This window comes from Pseudorasbora parva, chromosome 17, assembly GCF_024679245.1.
Source record: "Pseudorasbora parva isolate DD20220531a chromosome 17, ASM2467924v1, whole genome shotgun sequence".
Classification (NCBI taxonomy): domain Eukaryota; kingdom Metazoa; phylum Chordata; class Actinopteri; order Cypriniformes; family Gobionidae; genus Pseudorasbora; species Pseudorasbora parva.
The window spans coordinates 13,541,171-13,565,144 of record NC_090188.1 but is presented as its reverse complement, the minus strand read 5'-3'; the positions used below and the strand labels follow the sequence as shown (position 1 = coordinate 13,565,144).

The 23,974-nt window shown below is 36.2% G+C and overlaps 2 protein-coding genes across 4 annotated transcripts; both read right to left on the bottom strand.

Annotated features, from left to right (window-relative positions):
• Positions 1-112: 112 nt before the first annotated feature.
• On the bottom strand, positions 113-7,823 carry ube2d3 (ubiquitin-conjugating enzyme E2D 3). Of its 2 annotated transcripts, XM_067421300.1 has the most exons (8): positions 7,498-7,823; positions 6,407-6,470; positions 4,578-4,609; positions 3,934-4,011; positions 3,731-3,836; positions 2,958-3,051; positions 2,312-2,393; positions 113-729 (listed from the first exon to the last, which is right to left on the bottom strand). In XM_067421300.1, the coding sequence occupies exons 1-7, from the start codon at positions 7,519-7,521 to the stop codon at positions 2,345-2,347; spliced, it is 447 nt and encodes a 148-aa protein (XP_067277401.1). In that variant the 5' UTR covers positions 7,522-7,823; the 3' UTR covers positions 113-729; positions 2,312-2,344. The 2 variants fall into 2 exon arrangements, with proteins under 2 accessions (XP_067277401.1, XP_067277402.1); XM_067421301.1 differs by lacking the exon at positions 2,312-2,393 and having other exon boundaries at positions 7,498-7,819.
• A 2,103-nt stretch (positions 7,824-9,926) lies between these two features.
• zmp:0000000662 (RING finger protein 145) lies at positions 9,927-17,335 on the bottom strand. 2 transcript variants are annotated; one of them, XM_067421636.1, is made up of 12 exons: positions 17,173-17,335; positions 16,686-16,836; positions 16,505-16,584; positions 16,301-16,409; positions 16,123-16,214; positions 15,116-15,357; positions 14,868-15,037; positions 14,659-14,799; positions 14,402-14,584; positions 13,024-13,171; positions 12,557-12,913; positions 9,927-10,542 (listed from the first exon to the last, which is right to left on the bottom strand). In XM_067421636.1, the coding sequence occupies exons 3-12, from the start codon at positions 16,548-16,550 to the stop codon at positions 10,084-10,086; spliced, it is 1,947 nt and encodes a 648-aa protein (XP_067277737.1). In that variant the 5' UTR covers positions 16,551-16,584; positions 16,686-16,836; positions 17,173-17,335; the 3' UTR covers positions 9,927-10,083. The 2 variants fall into 2 exon arrangements, with proteins under 2 accessions (XP_067277737.1, XP_067277736.1); XM_067421635.1 differs by having other exon boundaries at positions 16,505-16,836.
• Positions 17,336-23,974: the final 6,639 nt, after the last annotated feature.

Below are 23,974 nucleotides of genomic sequence, written 5' to 3'. Positions count from 1 at the left end.
ATGATACATGATCCATTAAAACACATCTAATCAACATTAATTTTAATAGTTAAACATAGTGAAACAACATTAAACATAGTGAAAAGTATAACAGAAAAACAGAACCACATAGTATAATGAGTTATGCATCTTTATTGAAGGGAAAAAGTAGCGGGACTTTAAATAGATACTTAAGCCAATCGAGTGAGTTGTATTTCAGTGTCACAGCTGTGAAAGGTTGGGCCAAGAGCTGATCCGAATGTTGCAAATCTTTACAATCAAGCACAATATAGGAATCGGTCCCAATCTCTTACTGACGTACAACATCTGACCTTTTCTCCTGTGATTGCATGCACTCCAGGAGTAAGGCCCCAAAAAAAGCAGAACAACCTAAAGACATTCTCTCTCTGAGCAGCTCAGAGAGAATACACTGTGGTCATACAGGCATGACGTGTTGTGAAGTGAAACGAGTTGATTGGTAGAGATCAAAGATAGGCAGAGCTGCGAGTGGATGAGCTTCAGTTAGACTGACGAGGTCCATCTCAAGACTTTGTAGTGTGGAAAGGCCAGAAAGCTGGCCTGCATTCCTGTTTGAGCATAAAACTGGGGTAATGCCTCCATAAGAGACAGATGGAGAAATATGGTCTTGCAACAGTGTCCAAAACATGAGAGAACAAACAGTTTGTTAATGTGTCCAGCCAACATCACATGGCATATTTCTGAGTCCATTCCCGCGCTATTCTGTTGTATCTGCAAAGAGGACAGAAAAACAGTAAGCATTTGAAATCCAGGGATCCTTCAAACAGTCATTGCTTCCAAAATGCAGTTTTCTGATGACTCCAGTAAACCTGTAATTGCACCTGCAGTAAGCAATTTCTTTAGAAACACTGTCGATACCCAAAATAATGACCACGCTATGCAACATAGACAACTGCATCAGACAACTCGTGCAAGTGTGGATGAATTAGCCGTGATTTAACAACAGTGGCAGCATTTTTCGGTTCTGTGAAAAATAGCAAACCCAATGTTATTAACGTATGGAAAAGAAACAAAGCAACCTCAGTGTCCATTTCAGGTCTTCCCGCTCTCTTTCGCCTCTCTAGTGCTGGAAAGCTTTTCCAATATGAACGTGGTTCTTAGCTCTTGCCTGATCGTAGCCCTTCTTCCAAATTTATTCATCTGAATTTTTATTCAAAATGTATTTTACAGTGTAATACTAACATATTGAATCTGCAAAATAATGTAGAAATAACATGAAGACGGTATATTTTAAATATTTGTTTAATGGCATATTTTTACTAAGCACTGAGTGAAGGCAAGTAACATTGATACCAGTACTGATGTCTGGTGGATTAAATGGACTTGAATTAAATGATTGAATATAGATGAATTCTTATTAAAGCTTCAAAAGTTATTCAGTCAAGAGCAGCAAGTGATTTGTCGTTTGTTGTTTTAACATTAATGAAAGACAGCAGCAGCTTTTTAAGGCTGCGGGCACGCTGTCTGAAGCGGCATTTCGGTGTTTGTTCAAAAAGAGCAGCTTCACAGACATTACCAATTTTAGTTTTCTTATAGCATTTGAATGAATGATAGCATGATCATATACTGTAACACAGCCAAAGGGTTACAGAAAAAAAAATGGTTGTTGCACTAATTGCAACACGTTTAACTGGAAGGGAAGAAAGGGGGACATTTTTTAAGTGCAAAATTATCATTCATCGACAGCCCTAGAATAAACAATTGTTTTTCAGCACACACAAGAACAAACATCAAGCAAATACTGGCAAAAACATTTTTTGGTGTTGATTTAAATTTAGTTTTTTTTAGAAATCGCTTATTGAGCCTTTAATTCTAATGTATTTAAATTCATTTTAACTTCCCTATTTTCACTTACAACAAAAATGTACTTTTATTTTTCAGATGCTTATAGTTGAATTAGTGTATACTATATTCTATATACTACATTCTGGTGCTTCTCATGCAGTGCTACAACTAGCTCACACAAAACAAAAATGCTCAGCCACTACAATTTATAGCTCATTTTTGCCCATTTTTTACATTACGTATCTAACAAAAACATCATGCTACTGTAAGACTTTATGGCTGATTAAAAGCCATGCTTACAGTAAGGTTTACAGTAAGGCTAACACCTCACTAGACGCCACTGCATTTGAGAAAGATAAAAGCAAATCTGACTTTCCTGTGCTTTTTTCAGTCATTTCAGAATAGACGTGATAGCATGTATTAGTGATGCACACCTGCTGTAGCCACACGCTCATGCTCCACCACACCGGAAGCAACAGTTTGCAGTGCTTCACTCACTCTACGGTACCTCTAATGTTCATAGTGCAGAGTTGCCCTTCACCTACAGCATGGCATATTTCTCTGTCCATTCCTTTGCCATTCTATTATACCTGATAGAGCATGGCGTGTTAGAAAAGGAAAGGTCTATTCACTTCTATTGCATGTCAAACTGTTCAAATTACTTTTAAAATACCTAGTGTGCAAAAATTATGCCCACAACCATCTCTCTTGTACATGTTTTTACAACTACATAATGTTGTTCAATGAATGCTTGATGCTGATATTATCTGTGATAAACTGCTGTAATCTGTGTAGCAAGCTCATCTGATTCTATTTAGTGCTGACTGTATTTTTTTAATCCGATTTAAAATAACCATAATTGGCTTGTCTAGCAAATAAATAATTCTCTTTCACTTATCAAAAATAAGTGGTGCTCTACAGTCTTGGAAAAAAATAAATAATAATAATAATAAAGAGACTCACTAGCTGTTTCAGTTCAAATGAAATAATAGGAGATGCAAGATAACAAATGAACAGTAAAAAAAAAAAAGGTTAACAAAATATAAACAAATATTTAAGAATGAAATGTTAAAAACAGCAAATGTACAATTTAAAAACAACATATTACATTGGCGTATACATGCATGTAAAAGTACTTGTTCGTCTGTACTCACTTCTCTGTATCTGTTTTATAGATTCTGGCAATCTCTGGCACAAGAGGGTCGTCTGGATTGGGGTCACATAAGAGTGAGCAGATGGACAGGAGAACTACAGAGAGGACAAATTAGTACATTGTGTGACAACATACACAACATACAGCACTGAAAACTCAATTACACAAAATATCATGTTGCTTGTCCAATTAAATTAGTTGACCGGAGCTATCTTATGTACAATCTGTAATTGGTCTGTTTGAAAGTATTAGGACTAACTGGTTCAATTATCATATTTTTTGTACACAAATTCTGTTTTAGATGAATATTACAACACAAATGAAGGCTTTGCATTCTATTTTGCGATCCGTTCACCTGATTTTTTTCATGAATTATTCTACTTGACATATCGTTTCTTTTCCCAAATCTTCACTCACATCCTTTTCAACGTAGAGTAGGAAAACGCTTTAGGACTAGGATACATAACTTTTTATTTGCATGTCAAATTTTATTTAACACAGTCTGTGCTTGATAACGCACGTCAAGTTAATATGTATAGCGCACTTCACTCATGCCAGTAATTTAGCAGAAGATCAAATGTGCTCTAGACCTTTTACGATAAGCGTCAGTTGCTTTGAAACTTCGGGAAAAGGCGAAGATATTAGACTAGATGGTCTGTGTCCTGCGAAAGTGATACATATAGTCCTGGTTCGCTTATATTTTGTGATGGAACTTGTCGAAAATCTAAAACAATCTTTTTCCAATAAAACAGCATCCTATTATTGTGCATGTACCTTTAGAAATAGTAAGTGCAGGTGACCACTGGGACCTGAGGATGTCCAGACAGATGCTGCCATTACTGTTAATGTTAGGATGGTAGATTCTTGTAGTAAAAGCAACCTAAACATTAAAAAAAAGAAATATATAAAAAAGAATGTTATACACACCTATAAACAAACACGAGGGAAGTTGTTGTTTTTTAAAGCAAATTTCTCACCTTTGGTGGTTTAAAGGGGTAATCTGTTGGGAAGTGTATGGTTAGGAAAAAAACACCACCTTGATATGGACTTTCATTCTGTATTTATGTAAAAAAAGGGGGAAAAATTACAATTATGTTCAAAAGTTTGGGGTCAGTATGGTTTTCTTTTTCCCCCACAGAAATCACAGCACATTAAATTGATAAGTTACAGTGAAGCCATTTAAAGATACAAAAGATTATTTGAACTAAATGCTGTTTCGAACTTTCTATTCATCAAAGAATCCTGAATAAAAATGTATCATGGCTTACAATAAAATATTAAGTTTCTTGACCACCAAATCACCATATTAAAATGATTTCTGAAGGATCGTGTGACACTGAAGGCTGGAGTAATGATGCTGAAAATTCAGAGTCGCTTTCATAGGAATAAATACCATTTTAAAATTTAAAAAAATAATTTCTATTTGAATATTTTATTTCCCAAAATTACTCTTTTTACTGCGTTCTCCATCGAATAACTGGTGATTTGTGAGTATAAGAAACATTCAAAAACGTCAAAAAAATCTTACGAACCCCAAACCTTTGAACGGTAGTGTACATTTAGTGTCAGTATTATGCTAATTAGCAACATTTTTCTACAGCCATGCTTTTATTGTACTCACCGGCCCCATGATTGTTGCCTGCCAGTGGAACACTGCAGGAGAGATCGCATGTACAGCATCAGTTTACAGTAAATACATACAGCCATAAACTCTGCTGGGGTGTAACGATACATTCTTATATTGAGATAATGTCAAAGAAAACTGTGATGATATGTAGGTATCATGTAAATTAAATGTTTTGCAATATAGTTAGTTTTATCCAAGTCTAGGCTTACTGTATTTACAGTATAATTCATCATTGAAAAATGTTAATTCTGTTATCATATACTCACCCTGTAGTTTCAAACCTATAAAATTTGTGTTTTTCAAAACACAAATTAATATATTTTTAATGAAACCTAAGAGATTTCTGTCCCTGCATTTAAAGGCAAACTCCTCTAAAACATTTTTTTAAAAATCCCCCAAAAATGTCATTCTGCACTGGGATCGTCATTTTGACATGATTTCTTGCGATTAGAACTGTGATTGATTGCATTGATCATCTGAAGCGCACGCTGGAACGGCATTTTTATATTTAGTTTTAGTAGCATGATTATTCAAAGATATTTAGATATATTCTTATATGTATAGTGCATTAAAAGTAGCCAGACCCACATCAAGATGTTTGGTCTGGAAACTCACCATTGACAGGACTCAATCCGAGGGGCGGGATAAACGGTTGTCTTTCAAACTCCCTCTGCACGCGATATGATAGCGCTACAACCAACCAGAGCAATGAAGGTGAAACAGAACTTGTTGGTAGATTAAACATTCGCCGTATCCGGTCAGCAAAACTCCGAACACATCTTCCCTTTTTAAGAATGACTTCAGTGCCGTTCTTTGTTCTTTTCTCAGAGAAAAGCTTAACTCCAAGTCTTCCAGAGTCGCGGTCAAAGCTGATTCGAAAGACCGCTGTTCGCCAGTTTCTGTGTTTACTAGAAGCACACAAACGCAACTCGGCTGTCGTCATTATGGCCCCTCCCACCGACTCTATACACGATGTGATTGGCCTGGCAAGAGTTTGGCGATTACAGCTCAGAAGCGTATTGAGTTGCTAGATGACACTCGCAGGCAGATTAGATTTGCTGCCGCTAGGGCGCGTCTAGATTTCTAGGCTACATTAAAGGTGCACTGTAAATTTTAGTGCTTTCTAGTGGAAAGGTTGGAAATTGAAACCGCCCACCCCTCCCTTTCGAAGCACATAGAGAAGCTACGGTGGCCAACACAGGACAAAGATGTCGTCCGAGACAGCAGAGAATAGCTAGCGCTCTGTAGAGTAGTTTGTCCGTTTAAGGCTACTGTAGAAACATGGCACCGCAAAATGGCGACTTCACTGTAAGGGGACCAGCGGTGTATGCAGATAGAAATGGTTAATTCCAAATGAGTACACCACTTTATACACCACTGAAAACATAGTTATGTATATTATACTGCATTTCTGTCCGTAGATCCTCATAAATATTACACACTGCACCTTTAATAGTGGCACAGGCGTGACGAGAGCCTGTGTGTGAGCAGCTTGTCTGTGTAAGAAATCCAACGAATGCCTTAACTGAAAGAATGAGTACTGTGTAAGGAAAAATAATCTAAGTTTGCGGAATTTCAGTGGCATTACTATTTTAAACTACTTATTGAATATAATGTGTAATCATGCAATGGGGGAAATATTTGTGGGTCCTGGTAACAACATTTTTTATATAAAAAAATACTCTCTTCTTTATTTTGGTTAAAGTAATCGCAATAAAAGTATTGTATTGTGAGTTCAGAACTGCTATATGTAATCAAATCTTGACATAAGTGTATCGTTACACCCCTAAACATCACAATATATGTGAAGTCTGGGATCTCACCATCATCCCCCACTGGACCTGCTGAACACTGTGCAGGAGGATCACGTGCCAAATCAGTCAATTCCTACAGGGAAGAGACAGAATGAGTTGAAAATATTGCAACATGAAACACAAGCATGCAGAACTACTGAAAAGATGCAGACTCTCCATAACGAAGGGTCAATAATGGCGCTGGCCTCTTTTATCACTATAGTGACAGCAAGATGAAACCAACAGATTGAATGTTTTGCAGCACAGTGTATTTATAGTTCTAGAGAGGGGTCATGAGGGAGAAGAGCTGGAACACAACCTGAACGAGCCCACAGGCATGTCCGTCTGCGCTCCCCACTTTAAGAGCACTACATTTATTTTTATTTCAACATGTCAGTTGGGTGGGAAGACACCTGAGGGTTTTTTAATGACAGGGGGGTAGCAGCCTGTCATCATTCTAGAGCTTTTCAATTGCACAACTACAAACAAGTTTGAATTTCCCAACACACTAAAACACAGAATAGATATTGTTTGATAGGTTTACTTCATAATATGGATTAAACCTTGCAGTCCCTAAAGGTCAACTAAAAAGGGGTAGTGTAAAGGAGACTTCAAAACTTTTAGGTAACGTTATTATCGTGAAAAAAATAAAATAATCAAGACCAGATTTACAGACACGTTTAGTTTTTGTTTCGTTTCCTTTCATAAGTATGAAATTTATAACCACATCACGACATAAATTGCCAACGTTCTAGTAGTATTTTTAATTATTAATATTATTAGTTTAAATATCGATATTGTGAAAGATCTGTCATTTAATACAATTAATTAAATATTTTATAATACGACGTATAGTCTTCCGTAAAACATTTTTAGCTGTCAAGCCCTGTATTCACACTCCCTGAAAGTGGCATGAAAAAATAATCAATAAAACGACAGGTTTGATATTCTTATAAAAACACATACAATCAACTCGTTCGTCGCTTGTATAAAGAATAGGCACACACTCGCTTTATAAGCAATACGCCAACACGCGGCTAGATGACTTAAATCATTCATGATTCCCTGGTTCATAATAGGTCTGGCATATATATTTATACTCGACACAATGTCCCACTTACCTTTTGGATTCGTTTAAGCGCCATCTTCCCACTGGGTGTAGTGGCTCCTGAATAACTAGCGCCCTAAATCTCGCTCTCTTTCTCAATATGTGAGCTAACCTGAGAGCTAGCCAGCTGCCTAGATAAAAACTAACATTAAAAATGTCAGGATGTCAAAAATATAGCTTGCATTCAATGTCTAAAAATGATATGGCAATCAAACGTGTGAATACAGACAGGCCCTGATCCCTGTCGATGACTGTAATGCTGATGTGTGTACACTTCTCTTTCTGACAAGATGTCCGTGAGCTTGTTGTTAGCCACTTCTTAGCTGCTTCTTCTAATCGTGCGAATTAAATAGCGAATCAAAGCGCAATAATGAGCCGAGCGCCACCGTGAGCGCTGGATGACAACCTTGGCAGCGTTAAAAATGATAGGCCTATAGAAAATAAAATAATTATAAATAAATTATATAAAATTACAGTGAATAAGTTCACTTCAAAATTAACATTTCTTATATTTTACTCACCCCTTTTTCATCCAAAAGTGTATATATATATATATATATATATATATATATATATATATATATATATATATATATAAAATCATTATTAAGACAAGGACAATTGTTATGTTATTCTTTGGAAAAAGATTTATTTTGGATTACATGAAAAGTAAAGATAATGGTCCTGGTACAAAGAACCTAGACAATGGTCATAAGAAATTTGTAAAGGGAAGTGATTTGAGCCTTTACTTAAAAATACTTAAATTACAACTGTGGTATCAAATGATAATTCCGTTGTATGTTTGACGTCATGAAAGCCCTGTGGTCATATGGGGTGAAGGGAGACCACTAGGTTCCTCAGGACATTTCGATCTCAACATTTTCTAGTTGATCTTGGTTAACTGGATTAAGGATAAGGATTTTTATTTATTTATATAAATGTTACTAAAAAAACTACAATTTCTACCCCATTAAATATTTTAGCTAGGCATAACTACAAAAATGTTATATTCATTATAAAAATGTCCGTGTTTAAAAAAAGAAAATAATTTATGATTAATTTACAATTGAATTAGGCTCAGTCGTTTTGAGGGGGTGAATTAAAGTAATTTATATTAATAAAATTACAATAAGGAATGTATTGATTTTTAGTTGCTCTGGCTTTTTAATTCTTGTTTAAAATCATCTGGATGCTTTTTGGTTGAGAACCCACTGCTCTGTGGGATTTTTTGTGATGTACTGGTATTCAGTGAACAGCATATTCATGGTAATCACATGCTACCTCTAGGTACAAAGAAAGTATAGTATTACAATGAGGAATATACACAAAAATATTACCAGATTTTAAACACCAGGATATGTGTGTAATTGCAACATACAGAACATGTATAGGTTCAATTACCAAGTAGACAGAAACTACAAACGTTTAATTGGTATTTATCAAAGTATCTGTGGATTTTCTCCATGATGAGCCCTAATGGACTAAGCATTGACACTATTTTTGCCTTGTTGCTAAATTATTCCCAATAATGTAAAGTGTAAAGAATATTGATGCTCGTTTTTTGCAACAATTTTTTTTTTTTTTGACTTTTTATCTCAAAACTCAAAAATGTGAGATATAAAACAGCTATTGCAAGTTTTAATGTTTTAATTGAGAGGATTTTTTATTTTATTTTTTATTCTGTAGCAGAAGTAAGCTCAGGAGTCTGCAAGTCATTGTGAGTCGTTAAAAGATTCACAAAGAAAACCGCTAACAATAACGTCAGTTGTTTTAATTATCATACACCATTAAGGCAATTGAAGAAACACAAAAACTGGACACAGAACAGTCTCCAAATCTCACTCACCGATTTTAAACGTGTGATTGTAGAAGCGTTTCATCTTTATTCTCTGCTCTGTTAAAGGTAGTCTTAACTGGAATCTCCCCGTTAACAATGGCCTTCCCTTGCACAGAACACAACTTCATTGACAGTCTATTATCCATTCATTATGGCAGAACTCATCCACAAACCATAATGTAATTGTAATTGAGAGAACCACCTCATTTCAGATCAAATAAAAACAAAATTGAGCAATTCAGAAAAGTCAGAGGCACACATATTAACAGTTATGCATCACTAAGATGTACACTGACGTACCATAATCAGTTTCTGAAATCACTCAATCAGAAAAGTCCTTTAGATGCCCAAATAACACATAAAAAACTATAGACTTAGTTAACTGCCAACGTGAATTTGCTTGTGTGTGTGTGATATCTTTCATGTCTTCCCCTGACTGGACAATCATCACCGAATCATCCAACATTATGTCTTAACAAATGTCAAGAAAAGATTTTTAAAAATGAATATCATTTGGTTTCTATAAACTAACACTGTTGAGGTGCTGTAATAGGATCAGTCCAAGCACACAATCATCAGGACGTCTTCTGAGTAAATCATATACCTGCTATTCTGACAGTTATTTGTAACCCTCTTCTGTTATGGGTTCCTTTGTTATATCCCTCTTTTAGGTTTCCTAACGAAGATGATTTCTGCCACTGTCAGACTGTCTTGATGCAATGGCAGTTTCTCTGTTTATGCTTCTCTGGCTGAGCTTATGTTTCAGTCCGCTTCCCTAAGCTCCTGCGAAGCCACTTTAGAATCCCCATCTGATGAGCAGCTTGGTACAGGATTTGCCACGCTTTGGGAATCACCATTTGCACCACAGTGCAAGCGTTGGAGACTCTCCATGCTACAATTTGTCTCGAAGTTAGAGTTTTTCCTGTTAGACTCCTCACAGTTCCTCTCTGGAGAGCTTGCATCATCAACATGTGATCCCTGCTCCCCCTGCTCCTCCTCCTCCTCCTCCTCCTCATGGGACTCAGGACGAGGGTGTTGCTCTGATGGAGGTGGGTTTTGGTGTGTCGGCTGAGTTTCACTTGCCGTAGACGTCATATTGGCCGAGGAGGGTTTGATGGAGGCATGGCACATGGGGCATGTCTCTTGCACATAAAGCCACTTTCTCAAACAGTTGCCATGGAAGAAATGACCACAGTATGTTATCACTGCTGATGTCATATCCTGCAGGTTAGGAAAAAATAAGTTAAAATGGATTTGATCATCGTGATGCAAAGTTTAATTTGAATACTTCCCTAGGATCCTATACTGTCATCATTTATGTTACCTCTAAAGTATAAAAACTAGGAATATAACAATACACTTCATTTAACAATACACAGTTTTTAAATTATTATGTCTTACACATAAAGAGCCCCTATTATGCTTTTTCAGATATTACATTACATTTTGTGTAGTGTATTATTTAGCAGTTTGGGAGTGTAAAAGTTATAATAGTTTCAAAGATCAAAATGCACAACAAATGAATGTATTGTCTTCCAAAAGAAAGAAGTGATTCTGAACTGCCTGGAACGAGTTGTCAGTAATTCCAGTCTTACTTCCTGCTCAAACCTACTTGGGTTTTTAAGAAATTTGGTTAATGCCAGTCTATGGTCTTTATTGGCTGTCTGGACACAACAATGCCATGTTAACTGTTCATATCACTGTGTTTACAAGCACGGAGGAAGCCTCCGGAGCTGCAATACAGATATAGTAAAAAGGTGTTTCGTTTAGTTTGTAAGTGGTAGAACAAATCGCAACAGACTGGACCATCTGACCAATCAGATAAAAGTAGGCTCTCAGGCCCTGTTTACACCTAGGGCCTATTGCACAAAACTAGGATAAGGGATTAAGCCGGGATATCTTGGTGATCTTGTCATCTGTATGCAAAATTTAGTACACCACTGTCGTGTAAACGTACCCTGAAGGCACACTCACACCAAGAATGATAACGATAATGAAAGATAACTGTATATTAGCGGATAAATTGAGCCAGGATCACCAAGATATTCCGGCTTAATCCCTTAGCCTAGTTTTGTGCAATAGGCCCCTGGTATGAAGATGTGTTATGGTTGATTGGATCACAAGTAGATGAGGGAGACGCAATCCCAATTTACACCTGGTGTTTTAGCCAATTTTTTTTTAACCACTTCTGTCCTGATTTCTTTGAGGGGAGGGTCTATGGGCTGGTACATGTATGGGCTTTTTCCAGATCTTTCAATCTAGTGGATGAAATAAGCAAACGCAATTTACATATGAATGCGTCCGCAGACGACAGAAAAACGTACGGAAAGCAGCAGCTTTTGTTTCTGCTCTGATAGCTGCAAGATGACAGAACTGTGTGCGCACTTAAGAAATCAGGAGAACATTTTGCTTTGTACGTTTTTGTCTTCAATCGAAACTTAGGTCTGTCTTTAGCCGGCAAAGTTTAAATCCCGTCTTGCTAGCGCGCTGCCCATAATGCTAACATGTTTGGTCAGTAGGTGGAGAGCAGGTGTTCTTTTGTGTCTGTTCAAACACATTTGACCACTACTAAAGCTTTTTCGACTACCTCTGGAAGTGGTTAGAAATTGGACAAGCTCAAAATGTTCTAAACGCTGTTTACGTCTGTATTTAGCATCGTCCAAATGTGATCCGATCGACCAAAAAGCTTTGAAAGGAGGAGTTTAAAGAGACCAAATCTTGGATTGATCTGTTTTAGACACACTGAGTTTCTTGACCATGGTTGCATGTAAACCTATTACAGGTGACCTACAAAAACAAAAAGCATAATAGGGGCACTTAAAAGTACTGTTCATTAAAATGCTAAATTTTATATTATATCAGGAATAGACTTGAATGGGCTTAGATTTGGTCCTTCTACACCAAACACAGGTCAATGGTGACACTGAAATAGACATTTTCATAATTCTGCAGAATTATGTTAAACCTGCATTTGTATTTTTCCTGACTACATACATTTTAAATATTGTTTTTATTATTAAATAGCGCATTTTATTTTTACCATATCTGATGTTAAATAAAATGTCTAATCTCTACATGATGCATACTGTCGCTATCCTCGTTGCATAAGGTTGCAACATAAGGTTGCATTTTTGTACTGCAATATATTATTACACACAAGTCAACCATGAGGAAAAAACTTGACCCTACACTAACATTTACATGCAGAACCTCTGCACTTAGTGCTTGTTCTGACCTGGAAGCAGATGGCACAGACGTCATTGTGATCCTGTAGCTGTTCTACGCTGGCCCGTGGCAATACATTGATTTTGCGAGCGGCTTCCTGTCTAAGCAAGAAGCTTTTCCAGCCAGCCTGGGCACGTAGCCACACATTGCAGTAGGAGTGGATGATAATAACCGACGCTCCCATCCAGCTCCACTCTCCCCACAGTGACTCCCACGCCCCGTATGCCACCACACACACAGCCACCGCAAACTCCAGCACTCGACACACTCCGTTCACATAATAAACAATCTCATCCAAACCGGGCAGGGCTGCGCCGCGCCACACCTCCACCATGAACAGGCTGTAGATCAGCAGAGTGCCTGTCACCTAAGAGACATATAAAAGATTACTATAAAGCACAGCATTCTGGGATTTCACTGAAATAAAATTAAATCCATTATTTCATTTGTTTCACAAGTTCAGAAAACAGAGCATACCTGCAGTGATGTAAGCATACAGCTCGAGACCAAAATCAGCAGCCAGAAATCCATATTGAAAAACTGTGAGATCTTATAGGCCATGAATCCTGGAAACAGCAGCAGAAACCCACACATAGATAAACCACGCAAGTGCTTCCACACACTCCTGTGGAGAGAGAAAGATCATATTGGATTTGATCAAGCATTACCGGTATACTGGATAAGACATTTTATATCACAGTAAAGGTGTACGTGAGATTGGATTGAATTTCCAGAAAAAATAACTGCAAAGTGTTAAATGGGTGGTTCCATGTTTTTTTTCTAGGCTTAGTTGTGTTTATGGGGCGCAGTATAACGTCTTAATACTAAATATTTTTCTTATATTAGACCTTTATTCCACACCACTGTCTCCACTGTCCTTTGACCGTCTCGTTTGCTTCCTGCTTCCATGAAACCCATCCCTCCGAAAAATGCAAAGGTGTTAGATTGTTTAGATGGCCAAATGTAGTTTCATTTATTTTTACTAGCTGAAGTGCTAAGCACAGGTTGTCCGGAAACGCCACACCCCTTACCATTACGGGCAGAAGTCACACCTGCGGTGAATAGCAAGGGTTTATGATGTCACCAACCCGGGAAGAAGCTCGTTGGTAGTCCAAACCGGACGTTTTTGTAGGCAATAAACTGCCGTAACATTATTTCCGTTTGCATTGAACTTTCATAGCTGTAACCTTGCAGATACTGTTTATGCTCAAGCAGCAACATTACCCACTAACTAAAGTTAAAAAAGTGAAATTGCATACAACCACCCCTTTAATATATGACTATTTCTATTTTAAATAAATTCTGTATTTTCATCAAATGTATCAGTTTCTACAAAAATATTTGGCAGCAAAATCACTCTCAACATTGATATAAAACTTGTTTTGTGAGCATTAAATCAGCATATTACCATCATTTCTAAAGATCATGTAACATTGAACATGTGACACTGGAGTATTGGCTGCTGAAAATTCATTTTTAGGTATAGTTCACAAATCACAATTATTAACAAAGTTACGGCTATTTATTTGGATAATCCAGTGAATTAAATACATGAATTAAACTGTTTCATCATAAATTCATTATTTAATTTTAATTTGTTTTTGGACCCTGGATCTGGATGTAACCCAAAAGGAAAATAGGTACATTAATTCATACATGAATAAGACTAGAATCAGTGCACAAAACATAATTTATTATTATATAATAACTGTTGAGAGACACATTTGAAAAAAATTCACAAACACGTTTATATGATATTGCATGCCATTTTCTTGCATGTGTCACATGATACTGTCATAGCTCCAATCCATCATTAATACTCTCATTTGTTTAGGTTGTAAATGGATTGACATACCTGTTTCTACTGGCTCCGAGCCCCAAGACAACAGGCTCTGTGATCTCACTCATGCTTTGTAGAGTAGATGTGAGAACGATGAAGAGGATGATGAAAAGCAGAAAGCAGCGCTGTAGAGCTGCCATGTCCAATAACCCAGTCTGCAGTGCCAGCAGCAGCAGAGTCACCCCCTCTGTCACACCCCTACAATATATAAAAACAAACATTTGAACTGAGCAAACACATGTACACAATAAATGTTCACCATCTTCTCTTACCTGTGCATGACATTATGGTTCTGGAGAGCGTTGAATCCTCCAAGGTAGAACTTACAGAGACTCAGGAGTCCCAGAGCCGTATAAGACACCACAAATGTAAGGCCAAGCAGGGAGTATGGGCTAGCACAGCATTCGGATACACTGTAAAACACACACACTTCAGATTCAATTCACATTTCATATGGCAGATTGAGCGCCCTGCAGTTTACCTGGTCAGGACGTAGAGGAGCGGTCCCTGTTGGACAGTAGCAATAGTGCCAAAATTGGTGATAAGTTGCACTCCGAACAGAACAAACCAGAAAACACTAAACAATACAGGCACAGCAAAGCCATGCCAAAGAGACAATCCAACTGCCATCAGTCTGTATAACTCAGTCACCTACAGAAACAAAAGAGTTTGAGAAAAGAAGAACCGAGACGATGTATGTGCAGAGATGCAGGTGTGTTAGTGTTCTACCTCTATTTCCATTATTTCTCTGTAAGTGGCTCTGGCCAGTCTATATGGCACAAAGAGGTTGGCGAGGAGAAAGACAACAACCTCAACTCCTGTGATCATCATCGACACAGAGGAGAGTGTGAGGAGCCAGTCCGCAGGGACAGAAACCACACGTGCCAGAAGAGGGAGCAAGTGTGCTGAGAACAGCCACACACGTTGAGTCCGCATGAGGAACGCACACAGCGTACTAATTATTATTTGACCTGAAGGTGATCACACAGACACAAACTGTAAAAGACATAATCAATATTGACAGGCACAAATATTTCAAAGGTAACTGTGTCATTGCAAAAACCATACAAAAACACAATACAAATTCCTTGTTTCTTAAGCACTATCATCACATTTTTAGGGAAAGGTAGCACAATGTGTACATATTACACATACACACACACACACACACATATATATATATATATATATATATATATATATATATATATATATATATATATATATATATATATATATAAAAAAATCAGGGGCATTTATTACATATTACATTACACATAGCACAAACACACTTTTCAATTAAAACATAAAAAAAAAAATTAAGTTTGTTTCATGGTAATGTTTTAAAGTTTCATATGAAGTAATAGAGAAAATGTCCAAAATGAAGACAAAAACAGAAAGCCTTAGCAACAATTTTTCAGTTGTCAGACTTATGTGGAATATGTTTATTGACTGACTTCATTCAGCCATGAAATATAAAGAAATATAAAATATTTAGAAATTGTTTTGAGATTTTTACAGATGCTACTTGGTCTGATATTTTGTATTTAATGCAATACAATTCAATTCAGACATTTTAAGTATAACTTAAGTGTCCAAATTTGTTGGGGGACCACTGTATCATATATTTTGTAATTTTCATTTGCAAATAAAGTGCATTTTAATGAATACATATTTAAGAGTAGCTTAAGTGTCCGAGTGGCCTCACAGTATGGGTTGTGATACTCTTAACTTACTGGTCAGTGCAGTCACGAATCGATTCAATGCTGGAGAGTCCAGAAAAAGCACACCATCATAGCCATACTGAGCTTCACCTTTTACATAATCTCTGTTAACAAAATAAAACCCTTAGAAAATCTTCAAACAAATAACTTACAAAATATGCAATGACGACATTTACGTTCATATTTTCACCTCACAATCTGATGACCCATGTAAAGAAGCAGGGCACAGAGTACATGCAGGTAGAGCTGGATAATATGTCCAAGTGGCAACAGCAGCACCACAGCGCTCACTATGTGACCTGCAGGACAGACCCAACAACAACAATGTCATATGTTGCATATTGAGCTAATACTACAATGCAATGTTGACTCATGATGATCACATAATATTTACCCAAGTAATAAATGTTCCAGATGACATATTTGTACTTGAAGAGCATGTCTTCCGTCCTCGCTTTGAGATGATCCGTGAAGCTGTCAATGTCACATTTATACAGCATGTCCAACACCAAGATACTGGGCACCCTGAGGACAACATTAGCTACCTCTTCTAGTCGTGGCATCTTAACACTTACAAAATAACCACCTGTACACTGTGTAGGAAGGCTGTCACATTATGACATTTTCATAAGATACTGATCTTGCAATCTGCTCCCTTTTGGCGGTCCTCTTGACAGCCTAAAGGACATTTCTCAGTGTGGCTAATCAGTAGATCCAATGTGAAAACTGTGGGAAGAGAAACGATGACAGATCTTTTCTGATAGCTCGCATGACAAAACAATTTTGTTTTCTGAGGTTCAGCAAAAAAACAGCATGCAAAAGTCTGCAAATAACACATATTAAACTAGTCTTAGATGCACTTTTTAGCCCAAGCCAGGTAGGGAGACCATCTAGAACAACTGAAGACAAGCCTAGCAGCCAGGGACAACTCCTTAAACTAGCATAGACCAGCATAACTTCTTAATACACGATGTAATTCAACCGTGCTTTAAAGTAACTTGATGGAAAATAACACGACCTGTCACTTTTTAATAATTCATTGTAAAGACGGTTGCCTCCCACCTCCAGTATGTGTTGTTGCAGCATGGCAGCTCGAGGTCTTTCGTCTTAAAACAAAAGCTTCTCAGCACAATTCATCCTCGAAAAATAAACAGTTCCCACACCTGTCACGACCACACAATCTTGTACCGTCAACTGCAAAGATACGACTTCCTTCCTTTCCTCCTTTTTCTTCTTCTGTATATTTTATTTTTACACAGTGGATTAAAACTACATTAGTGCGTTACCGCCACCTACTGGCTACATTACCGCCACGAGCTCTCTGCTGTCATGAGTACGTCACATGACCAGTAGTCCATAGCCAGGGGCGTCGAGTCAGTTTTCTATACATATACATGCACTAACATTTGTATAGGATTTATGTACAAATTGCTTATTTTGTTTACATTTTAAGAGTTTATATGATAAAAATGCAATACCCCACCCATTGTTATCACTATGGTATTTGGTACGGGGCCCAGCAAGATGGTTTGTACCCAGGGCCCAAAATTTGGTACTACGCTGATGTCCATAGCTAAGAACTATACAAAATATACATTTGGGTAGTTTACAAAATAAGTAAAAAAAAAAAAAAAAATTTTTTTGTAAGAGTACTTTTAAAGAAAAAATGCTGTGTAGTTTGAAGTCTGATGTTTGAGGAAATATATGGGATCACTAATTTGGTAAATTCTTTCATTGTTTATTTATTTTTTTAAATATATTTTTACTGAAATGTGTCATCTGGTGTGACAGAAATAACTGGCATTGGCTTCACAGTCACATGACCTTGAATGGGGTCCTTCAATTAAACTTGACAGTGGAATTGCCCGAGTTAAAATATATAAGGAAACAGGATATTATGTCACACCGGAGGACATGTTTTTCAGTGACAAAATGTATCAAATTCCTACACTTTTAGAAATAATATGGATGTAAAAAATAATAATATTGTCATTCACTAAAATAGACATGTGTGAAATTATGCCTGAGGTATTTATTAACATTTGTATGTTTTTCTTTTTAGTTTATAAAAGTTGTAATTTATTGAACCCCGATTGAGACATTCACACCATAGGACAATTAAGAGATTTGCAGACAAAGCAGTTTTTATATCAACAGGTCCATCTAACACACATAAATGTTTAACCATTTACTGCATTTTAAATGATGACAATACTAATTATATTCATTTTAATCTCATGTGACAGTGAAAATGCCATGTCATGTCAGAAACCCATTTATCGATTGTCACATTCTGTCAAAAACCCCAAAGTTACCTCATCCTATTCATTTTCTTGAGCTCGGTCAACACACTCACAACAGCTACTTGATGTTCTTCTTAAAATATACATTTTAACTTTCAAATTGTAATTGATTTCATACTGATCTAAACCATTGGCTATATCTCTATAACAGTCTTCTCAGCCAAGTCACATCAATTTCATAAATCCTAGTAACATCGTGAAGGGCTCCATACTGTGCATTTTAGACTTCATACAATTATTGCTTTTGAAGACACTTATCATGCAATTATATGAAAATATAACAATGAATGTAAAGCATCAGGATCATGAAGATATTTCCCTGGATCATTCAATGTTTGTTTAAGTAAAACCCAAGGTTTAAGACCAGTTAGAGGGGTAAAAAACATAATATGAATAAAATAACATATAAAAAATAATATTAATGAAAATAAACTATTATTTTAAAGATTCTTTATAACAGGGTTAATCATTAATTATAATCCCATAATAAAAACTTTAGGCTATCTATTTGGCTGTATTGAATACAAATGTCTTCCATTTTTTCTTTATTCCAATAATGCTGCGATTCTGATATTTTTTCTTTAAATTATTGTGTTAATCTCTGTCTGATCTGCTATGTGATATTTAAATATGAAATGTCAACTTGTTTTTCAACAATGTTTGCTTCCTCATTCCTCTCCACTCACATATAATGTAAAGTACGAAAACCATACCTCTACATTTCCTTGATGTAATATGAATACAATTAGGCCTATTTAAAATAAAAACAGCATATCCCCAATTGTTTCTGACTGTACGACAGAACTGGAGTCTGTGTGTACGATTGTCTGCCGTAAACTTGTTTCATTTATCAACTGCACAGCCTGTATTTTTAGTATGAATTAACCGTCTAAGGAGACTAGTTGTAGTCAGACTTCCAAGGAACCATAGCACCGTGTGTAATGGTCCAAAACAAACTCATGAGAGCTTTAGTCATGACAACGCAAATATTTAAAGCTTATGTTTTCTGCTAGAAATTTAAATCGCTCATCTATAATCACTTTCATAATTTCAACCAACTGAAGGCAGAATCTGTTCATTTACATCTATTGCACAAAATTGGTGAAGTTGTTCTTATTGTCAGCAAAACATTTCCAATGTTCCTCTATTTTTACATTTCAGTTGTGTTATTTTGAAATGAAGACCAAATGAAGTAATAATTGAAATGTGTAATTAAAATGTTATAGTGAAAATAAGAGTACGCAGCCACATACAATTTAGAATTACAATAACATATCAAATGGGCAAATAAAGTAAACTGAAGTATTGAACATCATACACCATTCTTGCTGCGAATGGCATTATAAATTGTAACAACTCATGAAAGAAGAGGATGTTAATATAAGTTATGGGCTGACCATTAGTACGTTTAAACAGGGAGCAACAACCAGAATTTCCTCTGCCGCATTAACTTTACCGATTTTACACAAGCAGTTTACAGGAAATAAAGGCAAGGTCCACTTCTGCTAATTTCAGTAATCATCGCTTTCTTCTTAGTCATGCATCTCAACCGAGACATACGTTTTTGGGAAGGCATCATCACACCACCAGAGACTGTACAAAATACATTGAACGCTGACCCCGGATAACTCTGACCTGAGGAAAACACACACATTGAGTGTCTTAGAATGGTAACTATTAGAATACAGTGCAGGTAAAAAGCAGTGGGTGCTGTAAAGGTCTGAGTCTCTTTGAGCAAGGGGGAGAGGAAATGGGCTCAGTGACCTTTGCAGCCAATTTCCCCTGTGTTCAAACAGCAGCATGAAAGCCAGGTCTGTTTCTGAAGTCTGCGCAAAATGTCAATTGCAACTTATCCCACCAACAGAAAGAATTTACTCTGAAAGTAGATTCCCTTATTGTGGCCGTCAGCTTTCAAGTCATTGCACATGGATGGTTTGACCCTATCATCAATCCTTCTTAGTGCGTGTTAGATTAGGGGGGGAATTAAAGGAAAGACATACAAATGATTTAGACTATTATTATTATTTTTTAAACACTTTGAAACAGTTTCCATATCGTCATTTAAAGTGATGCAACACAGTTGTTCCCTTTGTGGAACACAAAAGAAGAATGTCCAAAACAACTTTGTAAAAACAAGAAAAGCATTTGTCAAAATATCGTCTTTAATATTCCACAGAAGAAAGACCGTCATACAGGTTTGGAGGAACATGAGGGTGAGAAAGTGATGACAGAATTTTTTGGGGGGTTAAGTAACCATTTAAGGTAACAATTGCAGGTTACCGCTAAGTTAATAGTTCTCATGCCACCATAAATAAAACATTTCCATCATAATATTAGTAACTGAGCTGATGTTTCCTTCAGATACAAAATGAAATAATGAAAAACAACCATCATATCCGCACAGCAGGCAGCTTAAATAGCGGGCCATCAATGAAACTATCCATTTCACTAAGGAGGGTGTGAAATGCTCAATGACTTCATTTTACAGTAAGCGATAGATGGAAGTAGTGTGGGGGGTGGAACAACTGTACTCATGGTTTTGACACCACACCTCATTATGATGCAATATACATGTATCAATCAGCAGAAAATTCCATTTGACCATGTTTTAAACTATTTTTGTCTGAGATTTTAGTATATGTAAACATGACTTTGCAAATGTAAGTTCCACATGTGCCATTTCCATTTCCTTTATGGAAACACGGCGCTCTGTTTCAGCTAGTCACTGCTCTTGTCATGAAACTGCTCTTTTGCAATAAGGGGAATTCCTGGTTCCTTCGCTGACAAGCCCTTTTTTTTCTCTCTCTCCGTCTCCCCTTTTCCCTTTTTTGTTTTATGGGAACTGAGGGCTGAACCAGTGAGATGTTTTTCCTCAGAAGCGCTTTGTATTGATTCATTATGAGGGGGCGGGAGATTCCCTCCCACTGCTTCCTTCTTACTGGGAAGTGATTGCAGGCTTACGGTATACTGAAAGCATGAGGGAGTGAGTGAGTGTGTGTAAGAGGGAGATAGAGAGAGAGGGAGAGAGATATTTAAGCTGAGAGAAATCAGAAGTCATATATTGAGAAGTCACAAGAACGGCAGTCATCTCTGGCTTTACATGTGAGTTACTGGAGACTCTAATGGCAAATAAGGATTGTGGATTTTAAAGCAACAGCTTGATCCATGATAGTCAGAATGAGAAATATGAAGTTGATCTTGACAAGCTGGGATAAGCGTGTCTTTCTCCTTATCAGATAAGTATGGGATGTTTAGTATGACATGTATTTTGGGAGAAAAATACTTTTTTAAATTATGAAAGATGTGTTGCGTAAAAATATATTTTACCAGCTCTTTAAAATGTAAAAATCATTATTTGCGTTGTCATGTGATTTCTAATCTTTAACTGCAATGTCAGAGATGTAAACTTACACGTGTAGTTTTTATATAAATTAAAAACGTGGCATGTAGTTCATGAAAGAAATTATATATTTCTGGTACTTCAGAGGGGGTTTCCAACTGTGTACCCATCAGGGCAGTTCAACTGGTTCAGTGCCGTTTATTGGGAAGAGACAGTTTCCTGAAAGTCCTCAGGTGTGGCAGGTAACCAGTTAAGGACATGAAGTTCAATGCTTTTTCGCAGCAGTTAAGTAATGATCAAACATTAAACAAATATGTGATGGCGATAACATTGAGACAAAAATCTGAGTTGGATTACATCACCAACCCTTTGGCCTTCCTGGAGACAGATGAATTTATAAGCTGTGTTTCTCTTGTTCAGAGAAAGGAACAGCTGCAAAAGTGTATCAATAGTCTCTGAAACGGTTAAAAGATCAGAGCTTCTTGGTTGTTTGGTCATGTATTTTTTAAAGCTTTCTGGTTTGGGTTTCTGAATGGAATCAACATAGTAATATCAATTTTAAAACACTATATGGACAACAGCATTTCTATACGTGTCATTTGGAAGTTTAGTAAATGTTGACAAAATATATTTTGAGCACTTAGCCCTGAGAACTGAATTCCATAGATGGTGTCCATAAAGAGTTCATCTATGGGCTCAGTTCTTCTGGCATTGTGTTTAATATCTACAAATTATTATTTTAAAAAAGTACCAAGGAAACTTGAAATATATTTACCATAATTTAAAATTCCATTGGTTTCTATCATTGGAAGAAGTAACTTGTGAAAACCTTTTTTTTATTCTCTTCTTGTTTTTAATATATATATATATAGATATATAAAAGTTAATTCTTACTGTGCAGCAAGTTACAATACTGTAGTCGGTGATAGACTTTTGATATTTTATGTTTTAAATGTTGTGTTCCAATAAATGTTTACAAATCATTCAAATCACCTTCTTGTGTTCTGTGTGTTTTTTTATTTTTTATGTATACTACTCATTCAAATGCACACACATTTATCAGACACTCTGGGTGTGCTTATCAAATGAACAAAGTCTGTCCACTGCTTCCATGATCCATAAATGTCCATTTTCAGGCATAGGGCACCTATAAGTCAAGTGTTCAGCAGTGCCTTTTAGATGGGGCATGATATTAATCTTATTTATAAGTCTATGGGTTGGATATAAATGTATTGCTATTCAACATGGCCAGATTTTCAAAAAGGCCAGTGGTGAGCTGACGTATGTAAATGATGCACTGACTCCCACGCTAACCGCAGGCATTCCTTATCTCTTATTCCCAGCAAGTGAGTCAGGATCAATTCCTCGGAAATATGGAAAAATTGACACTTTCTGAACACAACTGTCCAAAACCAGTAAGAATATCATAATGACCCAGTCAACAGAGTCATTCAATGCAAAGACTATATCAGTGATAGTGGAGTGGTATTTGTGGCTTCTCCTTACACCGGACCTCATTTTTAGAGAACTTATGATAATAGCTAATTCTCATTTCACCATTGTTTTATTGAAGGGTTATTTTCTGATTTGCAAATTTGTTAAATATATATATTTTCCTTGACAATAACAAGTATACTAATTATTAAAAAAACAATTCTAATCGTTTTTTTTTCAGATATTGAAAACATATTTTTGTATCAAAAGTACAGTCATGGACATTTTGGAGATGGGAATATGATTACAATATATGTTTCACTGAAAATACTTTGGTGTAGGATACTATGAAACAATTTCCATTTAGAAATTGCTTAAAAAATTTCATAAATAATTACAAAGAAACGGCAAGTAACAAGATTATGAAGTACAAAGACTAATGAGAATTAGATTTTTTTTTTTTTAAATGTAAAACATACTCCAATACTCTTTGAAGAGCTTTGAATTTTTCTTAACATTTTTGTGTAACTAAGAACAATTGTAGAGTGGCAAATTAAACTGTAGTAAAAATAAAGATACCAAAAACTCTAAGAATGTGACAAATCCGGGTACAGAATTGTACATGATATAATTTACAATATAAATAAATTATATTGATATTGTATTCTTGGAGTGGATTTTATAAAAGTAAATGCAAATATCATATATATCTATATTGCATCTATAATAGTTTTATTTCCCCAAATTGAAGTATTCTTATTTACATACTCCATTTACATCAATATAA